Source organism: Salvelinus alpinus, chromosome 24, assembly GCF_045679555.1.
Source record: "Salvelinus alpinus chromosome 24, SLU_Salpinus.1, whole genome shotgun sequence".
NCBI lineage: Eukaryota > Metazoa > Chordata > Actinopteri > Salmoniformes > Salmonidae > Salvelinus > Salvelinus alpinus.
In genome coordinates this window covers 16,931,903-16,952,920 of record NC_092109.1, presented here as the reverse complement: position 1 = coordinate 16,952,920, position 21,018 = coordinate 16,931,903, and the positions used below count along the sequence as shown (strand labels likewise).

Genomic DNA, 21,018 nt, shown 5'->3' with positions numbered 1-21,018 from the left:
ACCTGTGACTGCTTTATGCCTCTCTCTAATGTCAATATGCCTTGTATACTGTTGTTTAGGGCAGCTCTCATTGTTTTATTTTACTGCGGAGCCCCTAGTCCTGCTCAACATGCCTCAGATAGCCCCCTTGTCCCACCCCCCACACATGTGGAGACCGCACCTAGCTTAACTGGTGCCTCCAGAGATGCAACCTCTCTCATCGTCATACAATACCTAAATTTACCCCCACTGTACTAGGACCCTACCATACCCTTGTCTGTACATTATGCCCTGAATCTATCCTACCACGCCCAGAAATCTGCTCCTTTTATTCTCTGTTCCCAAAGCACTAGACGATCAGTTCTTATAGCCTTTAGCCATACCCTCATCCTACTCCTCCTCTGTTCCTCTGGTGATGTAGAGGTTAACCCAGGCCCTATGTGTCCCTAGGCGCTCTCATTTGCTGACTTCTGCAACCGTAAAAGCCTTGGGTTCATACATGTTAACATCAGAAGCCTCCTCCCTAAGTTTGCTTTATTCACTGCTTCACTCCGCAAACGCTGATGTCCTAGCCGTGTCTGAATCCTGGCTTAAGAAGGCCACCAAAAATTCTGAAATTTCCATCCCCAATTTCAACATTTTCCGTCAAGACAGAACTGCTAAAGGGGGCGCAATTGCAATCTACTGTAGAGATTGCCTGCAGAGTTCTGTCATACTATTCAGGTCTATGCCCAAACAGTTCGAGCTTCTACTTTTAAAGATCCATCTCTCCAGAAATAAGTCCCTCACTATTGCCACTTGTTATAGACCCCCCTCAGCTCCCAGCTGTGCCCCCCATCTATCGTCAGAGTTCGTACTGCTAGGTGACCTAAATTGGGATATGCTTAACACCCCGGCCATCCTACAATCTAAGCTTGATGCCCTCAATCTCACACAAATTATCAAGGAACCTACCAGGTACAACCCCAAATCCATAAACATGGGCACTCTCATAGATATCATCCTGACCAACTTGCCCTCTAAATACACCTCTGCTGTTTTCAACCAAGATCTCAGCGATCACTGCCTCATTGCCTGCGTCCGTTATGGGTCCGCGACCAACCCTCATCACTGTCAAACGCTCCCATAACACTTCTGCGAGCAGGCCTTTCTAATCAACCTGGCCCGGTTATCCTGGAAGGATATTGACCTCATCCCATCAGTAGAGGATGCCTGGTTGTTCTTTAAAAGTGCTTTCCTCACAATCTTAAGTAAGCATGCCCCTTTCAAAAATTTAGAACTAAGAACAGACATAGCCCTTGGTTCACTCCAGAGTTGACATCCCTTGACCAGCACAAAAACACCCTGTGGCATACTGCACTAGCATCGAATAGTCCCTGCGATATGCAACTTTTCAGGGAAGTCAGGAACCAATACACACAGTCAGTTAGGAAAGCAAAGGCTAGCTTTTTCAAACAGAAATTTGCATCCTGTCGCACTAATTCCAAAAAGTTTTGGGACACTGTAAAGTCCATGGAGAATAAGAGTACCTCCTCCCAGCTACCCATTGCACTGAGACTCGGAAACACTGTCACCACTGATAAATCCCCGATAATCGAGAATTTCAATAAGCATTTCTCTACGGCTGGTCATGCTTTCCACCTGGCTACCCCAACCCCGGCCAACAGCTCTGCACCCCCCGAAGCAACTGGCCCAAGCCCCCCCCCCGCTTCCCCTTCACCCAAATCCAGACAGCTGATGTTCTGAAAGAGCTGCAAAATCTGGATCCCTACAAATCAGCTGGGCTAGACAATCTGGACCCTCTCTTCCTAAAATTATTCGCCGTCATTGTTGCAACCCCAATTACTAGTCTGTTCAAACTCGCGGCAGCGATCATCCCCCTCTTCAATGTGGTAGACACTCTAGAACCAAACTGTTGTAGACCTATATCCATCCTGTCCTGCATTTCTAAAGTCTTCGACAGCCAAGTGAACAAACAGATCACCAACCATTTCGAATCCCACCGTACCTTCTCCGCTATGCAATCTGGTTTCCGTGCTGGTCACAGGTGCACCTCAGCGACACTCAAGGTTCTAAACGATATCATAACCGCCATCGATAAAAGACAGTACTGTGCAGCCATCTTCATCGACCTGGCCAAAACTTTCGACTCTGTCAATCACCGTATTCTTATTGGCAGACTCAACAGCCTTGGTTTCTCAAATGACTGCCTCGCCTGGTTCACTAACTACTTCTCAGACAGAGTTCAGTGTGTCAAATGGGGCCTGTTGTCCGGACCTCTGGCAGTCTCTATGGGGGTGCCACAGGGTTCAATTCTTGGGCCGACTCATTTCTCTGTATATATCAATGACGTCGCACTTGCTGCGGGTGATTCTTTGATCCACCTCTACGCAGACGACACCATTCTGTATACATCTGGCCCTTCTTTGGACACTGTGTTAACAAACCTCCAAACAAGCTTCAATGCCATACAACACTCCTTCAGTGGCCTCCAATTGCTCTTAAATGCTAGTAAAACGAAATGCATGCTCTTCAACCGATAGCTGCCCGCACCTGTTTTTTCCCCTGTTCAGAGAAATTAGTAATTTAAGTTGTTATGTTTAGGTCCCATCCTACATCCTGATATGACCAGGTTCTGACCAAAGATGGTGCTGTTCCTGCTATTAGGTGTGATTTTTTTATTCCCCACCGTCCCTAAACCCAAATTACAAAATGATATATTGATTTCCTTATAAGCAGTCTATGGACAAGGTTCGATAGCAACCCATGCTTTGGTTTTGTTGTCCACTGTTTCAAACCTTTTTAGCATTTGTGGCACAAATCCAATGCAAGTTAATGGTACCAATATTTGCATTGTCACGCTTCATATCCAAATCATCTCAGGTAACATACAGTGACACAATCCATTTTTAGATACTTTGGGATGATTTGAACATTAAGCGTGACAATGCAAATATTGGTACCATTAACTTGCATTGGATTTGTGCCACAAATGCTAAAAAGGTTTGAAACAGTGGACAACAAAACCAAAGCATGGGTTGCTATCGAACCTTGTCCATAGACTGCATACAGGGCAAGGAAACCAATATGTCATACACCCAATCAGAAAACCAGCCAGCCAGGCTGGAAGAAACAGGCTTCAAGACCATTCAGATAGCCAGATATTCTAACCATGATTTTTAGCTAGCAATGAATGTAGCCAGATGCTTCAACACAACGCCAGGCAGCCATTCTATCACTAGCCCTACTACTTCAGAGAGATAACTAGTCTACCAATTAGCCAAAATATAATTGGAAGTCTCTCAACATCCCTATGAGAGGCTAGAAGCCTGAACTATTCTGTCTATCACACAGAGATTGATTTAGGAGGAACTACAGTGCTATCAAGGCATTCAGGAGTCTGATTGTGTCCCAAACGGCACCCTATTCCCAATATTGCACTACTTTTGACCAGAGCCCAAGTAGTGCAGTATATCGGGATAAGGGTGCCATTTGGGACGTAGCCTGTGAAGGTTGTAATGAAGTGAAACCCAGCGAAAGCCAACCTCAGCGCAGATGGACTGGAATCGAGTGAGTTGGAAAAAACCTGAGGTCTGTTAGCCGCAACATCCAATGTGCTAAATGTCAACCTCAATAACGCCACCTTTAGCACCCACTGTGACCTTGAGACACTACTATACTAACACAGCCTGTGGGGGCGTTCTTTCTCTCGCTCTCTCTCCATTTCTTATCTTTTGAAAGCAATACCAACTAATCACATGCTACCACACACAGATATTCACTCTGAGTCATCACACACTCAATGGCTTCGTCCAGAAATATTATATTTTTACCTGGTCAAATTTCCACAGGGGGCGTTCTTTCTCTCGCTCTCTCTCCATTTCTTATCTTTTGAAAGCAATACCAACTAATCACATGCTACCACACACAGATATTCACTCTGAGTCATCACACACTCAATGGCTTCGTCCAGAAATATTATATTTTTACCTGGTCAAATTTCCACAAATTTCAACTCTACTTTACCTACCCAGTTCCACCCATCCTACTTCCCTAGCCATGAGGAAGCCTCACCCAGCCTATATTATTCCCACTCCCTCCACAGCCCATGCCAAGTCCTGCTAGCACCAGCCAACCCAGTTAAATGGCATATGGCCCTGGCAAACCCCACACTGCCTTGCCCTGCCATGGCTAGCTCCATTTAGCCCTAGACAGAAGCACAAAAGCCTGCACGGTTCTACAGACTAACATGTTTAGACCCATGCATGTAGCCTAGCCAAGCTCTCCACAGGCCTTCCCAGCTCCATGGAGCCATGGTCCTGTCTAATGTAGCTACTCAGGCTGGCCCAGCCTAGGCTAGAGTGTTTCCACTGCAGTCCCAGCCATAGCAGTTTTCATAACAGCAGAGTAGAGCTGAGGAGGGGCTCACAGCAGACAGACACGTCGCTCTCTCTGCAACACAGAATTATCGCCCACGCAAACAAGTCAATGGGCAACCGTGTACAAATCACAAACACACACACGTAAGCGTGCTAGCACACACACACCTGGTTAGTCGTGATATATTCCTCTTCAGTGGATTGAAAAGGGAAGTCACGGATAACATCTTGTTTATGATGCGAGTGCGCAACTATGTACATAGTCAATGAACACTGGTCACTTGAATAATGTTTGCATACTGTTTTACCCAGTTTATATGTATATACAGTATTCTAGTCAAGGCTCATCCTATATAACTACTGCTGCACAGAACGTCTCTATTCATATACTGTCTTCACACTCCATTATACACACTACACGACCAAAAGTATGTGGACACCTGCTTGTCGAACATCTAATTCCAAAATCATGGGCATTAATATGGAGTTGGTTCCCCCTTTGCTGCTATAACAGCCTCCACAACTTCTGGGAAGGCTTTCCACTAGATGTTGGAACATTGCTGCAAGAGTGAGGTTGGGCCCTGATGTTGGGCGATTAGGCCTAGCTCTCAGTCTGCGTTCCAATTCATCTCAAAGGTGTTCGATGGGATTGAGATCAGGGCTCTGTGCAGGCCAGTCGAGTTCTTCCACACCGATCTCGACAAACAATTTCTGTATGGACCTCGCTTTGTTCACAGGGGCATTGTCATGCTGAAACAGGAAAGGGCCATCTTCCCCAAACTGTTGCCACAAAGTTAGAAGCACAGAATTTTCTAGAATTTCATTGTATGCTGTAGCGTTAAGATTTCCCTTCACTGGAACTAAGACGCCTAGCTCGAACGATGAAAAACGGCCCCAGACCATTATTCCTCCTCCAAACTTTTTTTATTGTTTTATTTTACCCCCTTTTTCTCCCTAATTTCATGATATCCAATTGCGATCTTGTCTCATCGCTGCTCGGGAGAGACTAAGGTCAAGTCATGCGTCCTCCGAAATATGACCCACCAAACCGCAGTTCTTAACACCCGCCCGCTGAACCCAAAAGCCAGCCGCACCAATGTGTCTGAGGAAACACCGTTCAACTGACAACTGCTAGAGCGCGATGAGCCAAGTAAACGCTGGGTCAATTGTATGCCGCCCTATGGGACTCCCGGTTATGGCCAGTTGTGACACAACCTGGGATTGAACCCCGGTCTGTAGTGATGCCTCAAGCACTGCGGTGCAGTGCCTTAGACCTCTGCGCCACTCTGGAGGCCTCCACCACACTTTACAGTTGGCACTATGCATTCAGGCAGGTAGCGTTCTTCTGGTATCTGCCAAAGCCAGATTCATCCGTCAGACTGCCAGATGGTGAAGCGTGATTCATCACTCGAGAGAAAGCATTTCCACTGCTCCAGAGTCCAATGACAGCCAGCTTTACACCGCTCCAGCCGACACTTGGCATTGCGCATGATGATCTTAGGTTTGTGTGCGGCTGCTCAGCCATGGAAACCCATTTCATGAAGCTCCCTACGAACAGTTCTTGTGCTGAAGTTGCTTCCAGAGGAAGTTTTGAACTCGGTAGTGAGTGTTGCAACTGACGACAGACGATTTTTACGCGCTAGGCGTTTCTGCACTCGGCGGTCCTGTTCTGTGTGCTTATGTGGCCTACCACTTCGCGGCTGAGCCGTTGTTGCTCCTAGACGTTTCCACTTCACAATAACAGCACTTACAGTTGACCGGGGCAGAAATTTGACAAGCTGACTTGTTGGAAAGGTGGCATCCTATGACGGTGCCACGTTGAAAGTCACTGAGCTCTTCAGTAACACCATTCTACTGCCAATGTTTGTCTATGGAGACTGCATGGCTGTGTGTTCAATTTTATACGCCTGTCAGCAACGGTGTGGCTGAAATTGCCTAATCCCCTAATTTGAAGGGGTGTCCACATATTTATTTGTATACAGTGTACATACTGTATATATTTATATTCCGGACTCTGACATTACCCGTGCTGATATTTCTTAGTTCATTTATTTTTCAGATTTTTGTGTATTGTTTTGTACTGTTATGTATTAATGCACTGTTGGAGTTTGAAACATAAGCATTTCGATGCGCCTGCGATAAAATCTGCAAAATATGTGACCAATACATTTTGATTCTGATTTGTGTGTGTGTGTTTAGTGTAACCAAGCATGTATATGCCTATGCTTTTGCAGAAATGTGTATGCTGCATTTTGCTAAGGAATATGGCAATAACAATTCCCGCTGAGACAGTGGTACAACACTATGGTGCAGAGGGTAAAAAAGCTCCATACCTCAAAGGCAGTTCCCCCTTTATGTCAAAACGACTGTATCCTCCCTCTCATCACCGGCCGGCAGGGCTGACACCCCAGTGGTGTGTGTGTGTGTGCCTACGAGTGTGTGCAGCGTGAGCGTTCCCCAGGCTTAATGGTTGGTCCAGTCTGCAGCTTGTAGCCGAACGGAGAGCCAAAAGACAGACAGTGAGAGAGCCTCTCAGCCCTCTCAGAGGAAAACTCAAGCAACAACACACCCTCCGAGAGTCAGATACACACTAGTGCTCTCTAACACACACACCATTTCTGTCACTTGCTTGTGTTCCCGCTCTCTCTCGCGCTCTCTCCTCCTTAGTAGCTCTCTCAGGTTCTCTACCACGACACTCACTCAATCCCTCCCTCCCTCACCTACTCTACTTCTCCATTTCTCTTTCTCTCGCTCCCTTCCCTCTCTCACAGATGCACGCACATGCTCAGTGCAGTCCACATCCCTCCTCTTCATCCCAGTCACAAGAATTCACAGACACAAACCCACTGAAGTGTGTCAGCATTCATATCATTGGCCTGTGTAAATGATTGCATCATGGATGAGCGTTTCCTTTACACGCATCTCCTACCTGCAGCCGTCCCTGAGCAGCCCTCACACCCGTCTCGCTCTCACCATCTCTCTCTCTCTTTCTAAAACAGAGAAATGCATGACCTGAGCCCACTGCGTCAATGGATTCCTCCCCTGGTACACGTAACCTTGCTCAATGCTCCTTTTTCCATCCTCTTAGTCATGATTCATCATCCTTTCTCCCCTCAAACACTGACATACATCCCTCACTTTTTAATCTCGATTCCTTTATGCATTTATTTTCTTAACTGCTACGTAACCTCTAAAAGACACTTATGCTAAAGTACTGGAGGACAAGGACCAATGGAAAAACCAAAACCCCCAGGACAGACCAATCAAAACTAACCATCACATTGACAGACCAATAAGCATCAGTGCCCTATCAGCCCTCCCCCAATTCCAGATCATACCTCTAAAAGCAGTGTGGTGTTTTTAGGGAGATTACAAAATAACAGCTGCAGGTATTGGTTAGCAGATCTCTATGTTACAGGGATGGAGAGGGAGAGGAAAAAACTAAATCTCCTCCATTCTGTTGCCTAGCAACATCAACTGCTTTGAGTGTACACACTATCTCCCTCTCTTGCTCTTTCTCTCTGTCCTTAGATACAGTTCTTTATAAGCCAGTTGGTTTTCAGGCACAATGCAAAACCTAGTTGGGATTGGACAGCCAAATTCCAACCACTCCCTTCAAAATGTAAATGAGTCTGAGGAAGCAAGGTGCCATTTGACAAGACATTCGGGCCACACCCACTAAAGATGCTAATAACACGTCAACATGGATTTCACCCTTTTTCTTCCTCTGATTGGTGAATCCAGACACTGCTTTTTACCATAGAGTCATTGGTGTTTTCAGAGAACTATGCTGTCCTCTCCTGGACACATTGACAATTGATTTATTGTACAACATATGAACAGATGGACCTTTAACAAGGATATGCATACAATTTGGGTTATACTGAAAAGGTAACATAAAAGATCAAGCAAGGTCAGAAGGCCAAAAGTGAGCTCTCGTGGGTGGAACCTTACCTTCCCTTGGACCTGCAGGTGATGGGAGTTCCTGGCAGCGATGATTGACAGCTGTCTCTGGATCCACAGCAGCTCTGAGTGAGACTGTCTCAGAAGCTCCTCAATGTCACTTGATCTGTGACCTCGCATGATGTCCTGGCAGTCTGGCGCACACACACATCGTAAATTACAAAGAGACACACAGAGATGGATGCTGTAAAAAAAAACACGCACGCACAGACACACTACAAATTTAGACTTTGTATATTTAAAAACAGACTCATGCTCACACATATGCACACTGTACTCACATTACAAACACAATACAGCTTCATCCCTGGATTAGGTGTAAATCCAATGACCTGGTGCTCAAGCCTTTCACCTCCCTGTAACACAGATACCTGTCCATAGTTTACCAGTGCTGCTGCCATGCAGCCAGAGCTCCCTGGCTATCCCCACAACAGGCCGCTTCTGCTGCTCGCTGCGCCCACTCATTGACTGACTGACTGTGTATGCGTGTGTGTGTGTGTGTGTGTACAGAGACAGAGGCAGGCTGGGATTATTAATGTGTTCTCCAGTCTGTTACATAAGAGGGAGCAGGGGGATTATTGTATCACAGCACTACAATGACAGGAGGAGCCGCTGGAGCCAGGTCAGCTTTTATCAGCCACAACTAAAACTTCCTCTCCATCCCTCCACTCTGCACCTGTCCTCCTCCTTCCATCCACTCACTGTCATTAGCCATCACAAACACCATTGTATGGTGACTGACGGTGTTAAAGGGGTATAATAAGCAATTAGGCCCGAGGGAGTGTGGTATATTTATGCAATAAGACACGAGGTGTGGTATATTGCCAATATACTGCAGAGTGCCTGGACACAGCCCTTAGCCGTGTTATATTGGCCATATACCACAAACCCCAGAGGTGTCTTACTGCTATTATAAACTGGTTACCAACGTAATTAGAGCAGTAAAAATAAATGTTTTGTCATACCCATGGTATACGGTCTGATATACCATGGCTTTCAACCAATCAGCATTCAGGGCTTGAACCATCCGGTTTATAATGATCATTAATTACGTTGGTAAAAACGTTTATAATAGCAATAAGGCAGCTCGGGGGGTTGTGGTATATGGGCAATTTACCACGGCTCAGGGTTGTATACCACACCTCCGCGTGCCTTATTGCTTAAGTATAACATGGCTAAGGGTTGTTCTTAGGCACAACGCTAATACTGCTTAGATCCCGGGGAGAATTATACAGATTAGGCTACAAAAACCCCAGGAAACATGATGATATGGAAGATTCTCACGCAGGTTTTATATAATCTGTTATCAGTACTCAGATGCTCCTTGGCTTAATCTCAAAATAATGTTTTATTTTATTGTTGATAATAGAGTAAGGTTCTTTACAATAGCTGTTTGAAATGAGAAATGTATTTATCTGCCTAAATGCTAAAGTACTGTATGTATTGTGGTCAGCACCTTTTTTTCCACTACCACAAGGACAACACTATATGGCAACATGGTGTCACAATTTCTGAGAATTTTCATTCCAGGTCCTAACTTTGATTGATTGCACAGATAACACTGAAATACTGCTCTTATTCATACACACTCACACACATATCCTCAGATGTTCCCATTAACTTTTTTTTCTCCAGCTGCTGGGGTTTCTTACAGCAGGGCTTTACCTACCTGGTCAGAAAGCAAACATCAGTCTATGCATTCACCCTATTAGTCATTTAGAACATTTCCATGTTCTACTTTCTCACTGAATAATGACATTCTATCATTTGACTCTTTAGCCTAGAATAGATGCCAATATTTTGTGACTTTAAAAAAAAGGTGCCTTAGAGGAGAGCTGTCCTGTTATCCCAAACCAAAGCAGACTGCCTTCCCTTTAAACCTTGAACATGCACGCACGCACGCACACACACACACTGCACACTCGTGCATGCACGCAAACACACATACTCTGCCAAATTCATACACACCTCACAGCTTCTTAATGACTCACCTTGGAGAGCTTTTGTATTGCTGCAGGGAGAAGAAGAAACAGAGAGCACGGGGTTGTTTTCAAACAGCAGGAAATGAAATGCGTACCTCATTACATTTCAAATTAGTCCCCATGTTATGCCTGCTGTACGACCATGGTCTATTGTTGTAGGCATGAGACATGAATGACCCCTCAGCAACCCACCCCTTGCTCCCTTACAACCCAACAATTAGCACTTGTGTTGTTATTTATAGGCAGGATTTTCACAAAATAGTAAAAACAATGATACCTACCCCTGATTCATGTACATTTTCATTCTACATTTAGATAATAAGAATGGAACAGCAATGATGTTCATACATACACCACATATACAAAAGCATGTGGACACCCCTTCAAATTAGTAGATTTGGCTATTTCAGCCACACCCTTTGCTGACAGGAGTATAAAATCGAGCACACCGCCATGTAATCTCCATAGACAAACATTGGCACTAGAATGGCGTTACTGAAGAGCTCAGTGACTTTCAACGTGGCACCGTCATAGGATGCCACCGGTACAACAAGTCATTTCGTCAAATTTGTGCCCTGCTAGAGCTGCCCCGGTTAACTGTGTGTTGTTATTGTGAAGTGGAAACGTCGAGGAGCAACAATGGCTCAGCCGCAAAGTGGTAGGCCACATAAGCTTACAGAACGGGACAACCAATTGCTGAAGCATGTAAAAATCGTATGTCCTCAATTGCAAAACTCACTACCGAGTTCCAAACTGCCTCTGGAAGCAAAGTCAGCAAAATAACTGTTCGTCGGGAGCTTCATGAAATGGGTTTCCATGGCCAAACAGCCGCACACAAGCTTAATATCAACATGTGCAATGTCAAGCGTCGGCAGTGGAAACACGTTCTCTGGAGTGATGAATCACGCTTCATCATCTGGCAGTCCGACGGACAAATCTTGGTTTGTCGGATGCCAGGAGAACACTACCTGCCTCAATGAATAAAGCCAACTGTAAAGTTTGGTGGATGAGGAATAATGGTTCGGGCTAGGCCCCTTAGTTCCAGTGAAGGGAAATCTTAACACTACAGCATACAATGACATTCTAGACAATTCTGTGCTTCCAACTTTGTGGCAACAGTTTGGGGAAGGCCCTTTCCTGTTTCAGAATGACAATGTCCCCATGCACAAAGCGAGGTCCATAAAGAAATGGTTTGTTGAGATTTGTGTGGAAGAACTTGACTGGCCTGCACAGAGCCCTGACTTCAACCCCATCAAACACCTTTGAGATTAATTGGAACACCAACTGCGAGCCAGGCCTAATCGCCCAACATCAGTGCCCGACCTCACTAGACTACGCAGCAATGTTCCAACATATATTGGAAAGCCTTCCCAGAAGAGTGGAGGCTATTATAGCAGCAAAGGGGGGGACCAACACCATATTAATGCCCATGATTTTGGAATGAGATTTCTGAGCAGGTGTCCACATACTTTTGGTTATGTAGTGTACATAAATGCTCATGTACACTTTGTGTTGACTGTTCTCTAACCGTGTAGTTGGTAACATATACTGAACAAAAATATAAACGCAACATGCAACATTTTCACTGAGTTACAGACAATCAGTCAATTTTTATTAATTAATTTGGCCCTAATCTATGGGTTTCACATGACTGGGCAGGGGCGCAGCCATGGGGGGGCCTGGGAGGGTATAGGCCCACCCACTGGGGAGCCAGGACCTGCCAATCAGAATTGTTTTTTTCCCCACAAAAGGGCTTTATTACAGACAGAAATACTCCTCAGTTTCATCAGCTGTCCAGGTGGCTGGTCTCAGATGATCCTGCAGGTGAAGAAGCAGGATGTGGAGGTCCTGGAATGGTGAGGTTACACGTGGTCTGCGTTTGTGAAGCCAGTTGGACAGCGTAGCCTAGTGGTTAGAGCGTTGGACTAATAACCTAAAGGTTGTAAGATCGAATCCCCGAGCTGACAAGGTACAAATCTGTTGTTCTGCCCCTGAACAAGGCAGTCATTGAAAATTAGAATTTGTTCTTAACTGACTTGCCTAGTTAAATAAAGGTAAAAAAAAAAAAAATACAATTTCAAATTCTCTACAATGACAGTGGTGGCATATGGTAGAGAAATTAACATTCAATTCTCTGGTGGACAAGTCCCTAAAAATACATCTGTGGCATTGTGTTAAGACACAACACTGCACATTTTAGAAAGCTCTTTTATTGTCCCCAGCAGAAGGTGCAACTGTGTAATGATCATTCTGTTAAATCAACTCCTTGATATGCCACACCTGTCAGGTGGATGGATTATCTTGGCAAAGGAAAAATGCTCACTAACAGGGATGTAAACAAATTTGTGCACAAAATGTGAGCAATAAGCTTTTTGTGCATATGGAACATTTCTGCTATCTTTTATTTCAGCTCATGAAACATGGGACTAATACTTTACATGTTACGTGTATATTTCTGTTCAGTATAGACATACAAATAATTACCTCAGAGGATGGATTCCCATGTTTTTTTCAAATTGTCTTACCTCAGACAGTGTCAATCAACTCTTTTTCACTATACTCTCTCCTCCCTTCTTTGCTGCAGATGACCCAACATTCCTTGGCAGTGTATTCTTTTGATATCAGTTGATCTGGTCCTCCTTAGTCATGTAATAAAGGCAACTGTGTGGCAGGAAGGGCAAATGTAAGAAGATGTAGTGTGCAGATCGCTGCATGTATCCAGCTAAATACAAATGAGTGAATATTTGCATGTCTGAATGTGTCGTGCCTCCAGAGATAACACAGCAGGTTCAGTAGTTTCCATGGTTCCTATGGTGTGTGTTGGTACGTGCTAATGCAGGAGATTCTCATTAGATCTGTATTCTTGAAACACAGCCCAATGTGTTGTCTTTCCCGTCCCAGCATTATTGCACTCGGAGCTGCTTGCTGTGTGGCCATATGGCACATATACAGCAGGAGCAGAAGAGAGGGATGAGAAAATGAGAAAAGGAAAACAGTGACTCTAGAGGGGAATCTCACCTGTGATCATAGCCAGTAGAGAAACTTCCCCCATGCCAGTATCACCAGAACTCATGAAGCTTCAGGTCATAGTCAAAGATAGTCATCGTGATCCCTACTGACATCTTCTACAATATCAAAAGCATAGACATGGGCCGTAACAACATTCAGTACAAGTGGCACCTTCAATTATTGTTCATAACACCATGTCCTATTTCAAGCAGAAAGGTTCCACACCTTAAAATTACAAGGATATAGGATGAGAATAGGTCTAATGAGGTGGGATCTATAAATAGGTCTAATGAGGTGGGATCTATAAATAGTCACTAGACTTAGCTACGCAGGTTCTGGCTCTGTATACCAGTGGAGGCTGGTGGGAGGAGCTATAGGACAGGCTCATTGTAATGGAATAAAAGGAACAGAGTCAAACATTTAGTTCCATTTATTCCATTCCAGTTATTACAATGAGTCTGTCCTCCTATAGCTCCTCCCACCAGCCTCCACAGATAAATACCCTCTCTCCTCCTGTAAGTGTGTGTGGATACATGGGCTAGAGCTGCTGATACCTCTACTATAGAGGGCGAGGGGGTAAGGGAGATGGTTGGATAGTGTAAAAGCCAGGACAGGAGCCAGAATGGATAATTGTTCAGCTCCTTTGATTCTTCAGTGACCAAGAGACAAACAGCTTTTCATTGAGGCAGAAGGAGTTGTTAAAGTTATACAAGGATGAGTAGCAATATCAACCTCACTTTGCTCAAAACATGTCCGAGTTAAGGTTATTTGATTTCAATGAAACAGCAGGATTGACATGAACTATACAGGAAAGATTTTTTTACACCGCTTTATTTTTGCTCTCTCTTGGTTGGCTATCATAGATACTTGAAGTGAAAGAACATTGAAAGAGACACTTTACATATCAGCTGGATTCACTTTAGACAAGTGATGTCATCTCTTGCAGAGTTGGACAGTGCTGTGGTTAACTTTGTCATTTGTTGTAAAGCACTTGAACAAAACCACAGGCCAAAGGCATAATAAAAATGTGTGTCCTGACACCATTCCCACCTTCCTAAATTAATTCTGACAACTGCAACACTTGGCTAAATTACATCCACTGTGCTCAATAGCTAGTGTGAGCTTAGTGTTTTGTGCATGGAACTATAATCTTTTAAACAGGTGCAGTAGTACAATATGATGTTTGTCTCAACTCTGCAAGCACTCAGTCAGCAATGTCATATCATTATCAAGTTCATTATCACAGCTGTTAACAAAATACAGCACAAATAAATAACGAGTAACATTGGATACATGTTCAGGTGAATATAAAAATAAATTCTACAAAACTTGAAAATATAAATGTGCAATGTTCAGTTGTGTAAAGATATTTGATAAAGCTCTGGAGCTCAAAATGTAATAAGAGGCACGAAGAAACAGTCATACATTAATTGATAGAACACATCTTCAAGTAGGGAGTACATCCAACCAATTCAGGAGAGGGAATACAAACATGTAACTGGGATTTAATGATGCCATTTCAAAGAATACCAGAGGTTATAAGTAAACTGAGTGTAGGCTCTGTGTATATATTCTCATGGATACCGGAAATCCCCAAAAGGATAGTCAAACAAGGACAATTCTCCCTTGCGGGGACATTTCCCAGGTCCCCACAAGGACAAAGGCTATTTTAGGCTTAAGTTTAGGGTTAGAATTAAGGATAGGAGTTAGGGGAAATAGAATGGAAATCAATTTTAGTTCTCCACAAGGATAGAAAAACATATGCTGTGTGTATGTGTGTTTCTGTCAAAAGTGCATAGTGCATGTCTGGTTGAAAAGGTTTAGGAGTGAATCAGGAGATTCAGCACCACCCTCTGGTTGATACTGCAGGTGCAGAGTTGTCTTCTTCCTCTGAAATGCGCAGCAGAAACTCCTCATTGGAGCCTTTACTCACTCCATGAGAGAGGAGTCACTTCACCCAGCAAGGCATTAGTCGTCATGGTAGATATTTCAGATGGAAGAATGAGGTTGAGACTGATCATACACTGATCATTTTTGTTTTAGGTTGTTTTTGGGGGGGGGGGGGGGGGGCTTAGACAAATCACTACGAGACACTCAACCCCATAATTATGGCTAAAACGATGACACCAACAACCCTACCGATAGCAAGATAAAGCATTTTCTGTGAAAAAGAAGAGCTGTCCAGGAAAAGGAGTGGGGAACAAAAGGAAAATTGAATCAGCCGCATTGTCCAAATACATAGTGTACAGTCTTTCATTTAAAAAAAGCAATGAATTAAGAACTAAAAGATAAATGTAAAAAAAGGAAATATTCAGGGCCCTTACATCCTATAGCCCACAGGCCAGGGGTGGACAGTCTTACGTATAGGTTGCCATAGTAATAAACCGGTCAGTATTTGACTAACGGGACTGCATTTAGAAAGTTAAATGCAAACTGCTATAGGACATGACAGTATTTGTCTACATGCGTGTTAAATCATGACACACAGTGTTTGTCTGTGTAGATCAGTAGTAATTACCTAAGGCTGTGCGGTTGAGGGCAGTTTTAGACCCAGAGACAAACCAACGATAAGTGCGATTACAGCAAGCAGGATCACCACGACTATGGCAATTATGACATACTTCTGCCAAAACAAACAAGAAGCACAATGTTAGGCTTTATGTCAAAATAGTGTGTACTAGGCCAAACATGCATTAATAAAAAATATTCAAATTATTGTCTGTTTTAATTGCAAGTCACATTTATTTCCAACGGTCATTACATGTTAACAGCACAAACATCACACAGAAACAGAGGCAAGGGCCATGGCTAACATTTCACAGTTTGTACACTTCTACAGGCAGTTTTGCGTAGCAGTTCAGTGCTTAACCTATAGGGAAGCTCTATGGTGTGATACCATCTTCCCTTCATCAAATGTGACGTTAGGCTCCTGAGAGATTAGGTGCTCGGTGATAAATCTAATAAAAATTTCAGGCGTGCGACATTAGCTTCACAGCGTTACAAATGATTGGCTGACCTTGAACGGGACGTTAGCTTCATTCACAGTGCTACCTTGAATGGCATGTTCAGTGGCAGCAGGAAAAGCTATGGTTATAGTGGCTCATTTGACAGCGGTGGGTTTTGGTTCGCTGGGGACGGCGGTGGTGTTGCTCTTGAAAAGGCTGGGGAAACGGGGGAAAAGTCTTACCCTGCGCGCCGCTTTCTGGTACCGCACTGCCTTCTTGGTTTCCACTTTGGCCACGCCGATGTACTCGGCTGCAGTGCTCACGTTCTTCTCTATGTTGTTGATCATCTCCCCCTATTGGACACACAGGACAACACACAGATCACAATACAGAGGTTATACAGGGGATTTTTGAAACCATATTTCAATTTGTATATGCTTATTACATTGACAAATGTGATTATATCGGATAGAGGATTTATACACAAGGCAGTTTTGTTCCAAGTCATTTTTCCCTTTGTGACATCCATCTCACCTGAGTCTCCACCAGCATGGCCATGTCAACAAACATCTCGTGGAGCTCCCTGATGCTGGACTCCAGGCGGATGATGTCCTTATGGCGAGACTCGATCTCATTCAGAGCCTGGCGCGTGATCTGGGAGTCGGAGATTATCTGTACAGGGAGGAAGAAGTACAGGAGGAGACATTTATGATGTGGCAAAATAATCCACAAAGCTGTAACCGTGTAGAAGGAAATGAGTGCAAGAACTCAATTCACTTTTATCTCTTGATTTATTAGTGTAAAGTGATACATGAGTGTTCTAAGAATATGCCACTCACATCAGAAGTGAAGATGGCAGGATTTTCACTGTGCAGAATCTCCTCCAGCTCCTCATCAGTGGTCACTTTCCCAGCTTCAAGAAAGAACATTTGTGAAATCAGTTTTCCAATTTAACTACAAGGGCTCACTAACAGCAGACCAGTTACTAAAGAGCACACCTCCTGTTCCTCTGGTCACCTGACTACATATATTGCAACCCCTCCCCCAGACAACCATTGCTAAGGCAACACTAAACACAGGTGTCTCCTGTTGCAAGCTCCTCTTTCTGTAATCCTGGGGCGTGGCCAGGGTATTCCTCCCCCTCTCAGAACACTCCTGTTTGCTGATAAAGATGTACAGCACACAGAAAACAGGTGGCTGTCTAGGCTAAGAAGGTAATAATGTTTCTCTCTCTGGGCACGCAACCCCAGCACTCACTGATCTCCAGCTGTCTCTGAATCCGTCCTTTGCACCTCTCCCTGAAGGACATCTGGGTCTCGTTGTACACTGTCATGACATCCACAAACCAGCACATCAGATGTGTGTACTGAAGGTGGGGAGACAAACGGCACACACAGAGTACTCCATTAGGGTGTATGTCTGACAAACAAATGTATTGTAGTTAACATGTGGTCCAGTTCTGACCTGGTTTGTCTGGATGCGCTGGTCCACAGAGGCTGCGTTTGCATTCTCATCCTCAGGCAGGCTGTTCTGCATGGCTGCCAACACACAGCAAGGCCCGATCAGCATGACGCAATATACACAGAGTGTACAAAACATTAGGACCACCTTCCTAATATTGAGTTGCACCCCCCTTTGCCCTCAGAACAGCCGTTAGGGCATGGAATCTACAAGGTCTCAAAAGCATTCCATAGGGATGCTGGCCCATGTTGACTCCAATGCTTCCCACAGTTGTGTCAAATTGGCTGGATGTCCTTTGGGTGGTGGACCATTCTTGATACACACGGGAAATTGTTGAGTGCGAAAAACCCAGCTGTGTTGCAGTTCTTGACATACTCAAACTGGCGTGCCTGGCACCTACTAACATCCCCCATTCAAATATTTTGTCTTGCACATTCACCCTCAATGACACATACAGAATGTCTCAATTTTATCAAGGCTTCTTTAACCTGTCTCCTCCCCTTCATCTACAATGATTGAAGTGGATTTAACAGGTGACATCAATAAGAGATCATAGCTTTCACCTGGTCAGTCTTTTCTTGGAAAGAGCAGGTGTTCCTAAAGTTTTGAACACTCAGTGTATTACCTAATGCACACACACATGCTGTATGCATAAATACATTACTTAAACTCACCCCAAACATACACTTGCAGATGAATGCAAACAATTAGTCCAACTTACAAACGTATGCATCATCCTCACATATTCCCATACACGCAGAGGCAGCTAGACACACACCTCTACATACAGATATCTTATCTATATTGTTAGCAGTGGGGGTCAAACTATTCCAGCCATGTGTTTACCTATGACCAGGTGTGCAGTAGTAGCTTTCCCGTACATACAGCTAATTTGCAAGTCAAATCTCCCTTATAAACTAAACTCCCTCTGAATTGAGGGAAGTGTTCCCAAGCTCATTATATAGTTCTCTCTAGTTCTCCCGCTTACAATTTATTTCATTCATACCCTACCTTAACAGTCTAACTGATTTATTATGAACTCACTTTTTAACTTGGCCCGCACTGTGTTGGCATTCCTCTTGATTTCATTGGTGAGCTGCTCCAGTTCATCTTTGGTGCCTGAAGGGAGAAACATGGAGACAGAACATCAAAGGCAGCGAGTGACTGGTCAGAGTTGCCAATTGAAGTCACTACATGTTGCCTTTTACAACTGTTCTGGGAACATCTATAATCTGTTGGTGGCATATTGACCTGGCCTTCCACCACAGTGCTGTATAATATTCATATTCATATCATTCAGTCCAATGCAAGCTATTCTGTTGGAGCCATCGTAGAATAGAATGTTCATGCCTAGATATGACTGCAGATTTCTCAATGTGAAATCGACGTCCATTTCCATCAGAAAACATATGAAGCATTTAAGCAATAAAAAAAGATTATGTCATCGGCAGCCAAAGGTTGTCTGGCACTTCCTTAATCCAGTAATAACAGATGACTATTAGAGGAAACAGGCAGGCTGGTGGGCTGGAGTTATAGGCAGTGTTTCCTGCCTGGCTCATTTGTATTTAATATGTGACTTTTCCCAGACTGGACAACGTCCTGGAGAGGAACCATTTTCATTAAAATGTGGTTTTCCTGTACTTTTTACATTTTAAGACAATTTGGGTGAATGTGTGCAGCTGTGAGGAGGCCATACTCACTCTCCTCAGGGTTGGGGGCAGAGAGGATAGCGCTGTGTTTCTTCACCACTTCATCTACCTGGGAAGAGATCTTATCAATGAGGCGTCGCACCTCCCCCACCTTCAAACACAACATGTCACATTAGTTTATACACAACAAAGAGGCTTTTATAATCAAAACATTGTATTACCCTCACTGAGGGTTACAGTGACATTTGAAAGGAATCAACAGTCAGCAAGAAACAGAATACATTTTTTTAACACACATTGGCTATAGTCTTTGGCAAACAGAGCTAGAGAAGACGCATGACTATGCAAACTTAAAGCTCCAAGTAGACTACCTGTTTCAAGAAGTCGTCCCTGTGAAAATTGTTATCCACTGTGATGGTGCCATCATCACCCACATTAAAGGGGTTATTGTTGCTGTTCTGTGAAAATAATTGTCTGATCAGTGGAAGGCCTCTAACCAAAGAAAATACTAGGCCTGCCATGCCAATTACATGTTATTTCAGCACCCCATTGTGAAAGATGAACTGCACAGTCCTACCATTGTGAAGTGTAATGCCAGAGGGAGAATACAATCATTCCTAAAATATAACGTTACTCACAATAGAATAGCCTTGGGTAACAAAGTTAATTTAAAAATATATATCTTTTTTTAAAAGGAGACAACCTTTGGAGTCATAGGCATCAATAACCTTGACCAACCCATTTATAGGGACAAGAAACACAATAGAACATTTCATAATAAATGAAATGTAACATTGACAATAGTAGCTAGGTGTAGGCCAACATTACACTAACCTACCCGGCTGGCACACGGATTAAAAGGCTAACATATATACCGTAACGTTAGATAGTTATCGTACAGTACACCTGTTGACATCGAAGAAACCGACAATAACAATAGTTCCCTAATTTTATGCTAAAGTTCAATAAAGCCTACAGCTACTGTACTGTAACAGACAAGAGTCGTAGTTGACTCGAAATGACTCGCCAGAAACAACTCACATTTTCATGAACAATTTAACTGAAACTTAACGTGAGAAGGAAAAAGAAACCTAAAGCAGACGTCCTAGTTTCTAGATAGAAATGTTAACTAACGTTAGCTATTTCCCTTCTCTCTGATAGTGATACTCACCGCTGTCAAATCGCCCAGGCGGTCCCTCATCACGCCCTTTCAACAATTAATTTGTTCAGAGCATGTGAAAACGACTTTGCTAAAGCTCCGTAAGTAGACTTAAATACCATATAAATTCCCCTCCCGTTTAAATGTTCACGATAATAGTAAAACGTTATTCATTTTAGCAGTTTGTCGATTTAAAAAATAGTTAGCGTTCAACAAAAAGGCGAATTTCAGAGACCCGCGAGACGTTTGGCCACGCCTGCTTGAGTGGAGTTCTATTACCTTGCTGACATCAACAGCAGTGTGCTCTACAGGTTACTATAGGGGGTGATAAGTGCCAGAATTAAGCCTCGTGACGCTACTAATACCTCTCACCAAGTCACCTAACGTCTTTTTTCTAAGGCATTAAAGTGCCAACACGCGTTCACGTCACGTGACACGTACACGTCATGTAGAAGTAGTGTTTAGTAGTGTTCATGTGGTGTAATGTGTAAC

General features: G+C 43.8%; 2 protein-coding genes across 3 annotated transcripts in view; both read right to left on the bottom strand.

Moving 5' to 3' along the window:
* The window catches only part of LOC139551759 (RIMS-binding protein 2-like), a 104,958-nt gene extending 91,908 nt beyond the window's left edge, over window positions 1-13,050 (bottom strand). The window contains exons 1-4 of one of the 2 annotated variants that reach the window (XM_071363072.1): window positions 12,829-13,050; window positions 10,313-10,332; window positions 8,603-8,677; window positions 8,313-8,455 (exon numbers count right to left, since the gene is read on the bottom strand). In XM_071363072.1, the coding sequence (XP_071219173.1) occupies window positions 8,313-8,441 (129 nt within the window). In that variant the 5' untranslated portion in view covers window positions 8,442-8,455; window positions 8,603-8,677; window positions 10,313-10,332; window positions 12,829-13,050. The remainder of the gene's footprint in view (window positions 1-8,312; window positions 8,456-8,602; window positions 8,678-10,312; window positions 10,333-12,828) is intronic. The other variant, XM_071363073.1, reaches the window with a different exon arrangement.
* A 1,075-nt stretch (window positions 13,051-14,125) lies between these two features.
* LOC139552244 (syntaxin-2-like) lies at window positions 14,126-20,717 on the bottom strand. The gene is made up of 11 exons (XM_071363788.1): window positions 20,539-20,717; window positions 19,739-19,825; window positions 19,419-19,518; window positions 18,763-18,837; window positions 17,722-17,795; window positions 17,515-17,623; window positions 17,097-17,170; window positions 16,792-16,929; window positions 16,500-16,610; window positions 15,831-15,935; window positions 14,126-15,489 (listed from the first exon to the last, which is right to left on the bottom strand). The coding sequence occupies exons 1-10, from the start codon at window positions 20,566-20,568 to the stop codon at window positions 15,831-15,833; spliced, it is 903 nt and encodes a 300-aa protein (XP_071219889.1). The 5' UTR covers window positions 20,569-20,717; the 3' UTR covers window positions 14,126-15,489.
* Between the last annotated feature and the right edge of the window lie 301 nt (window positions 20,718-21,018).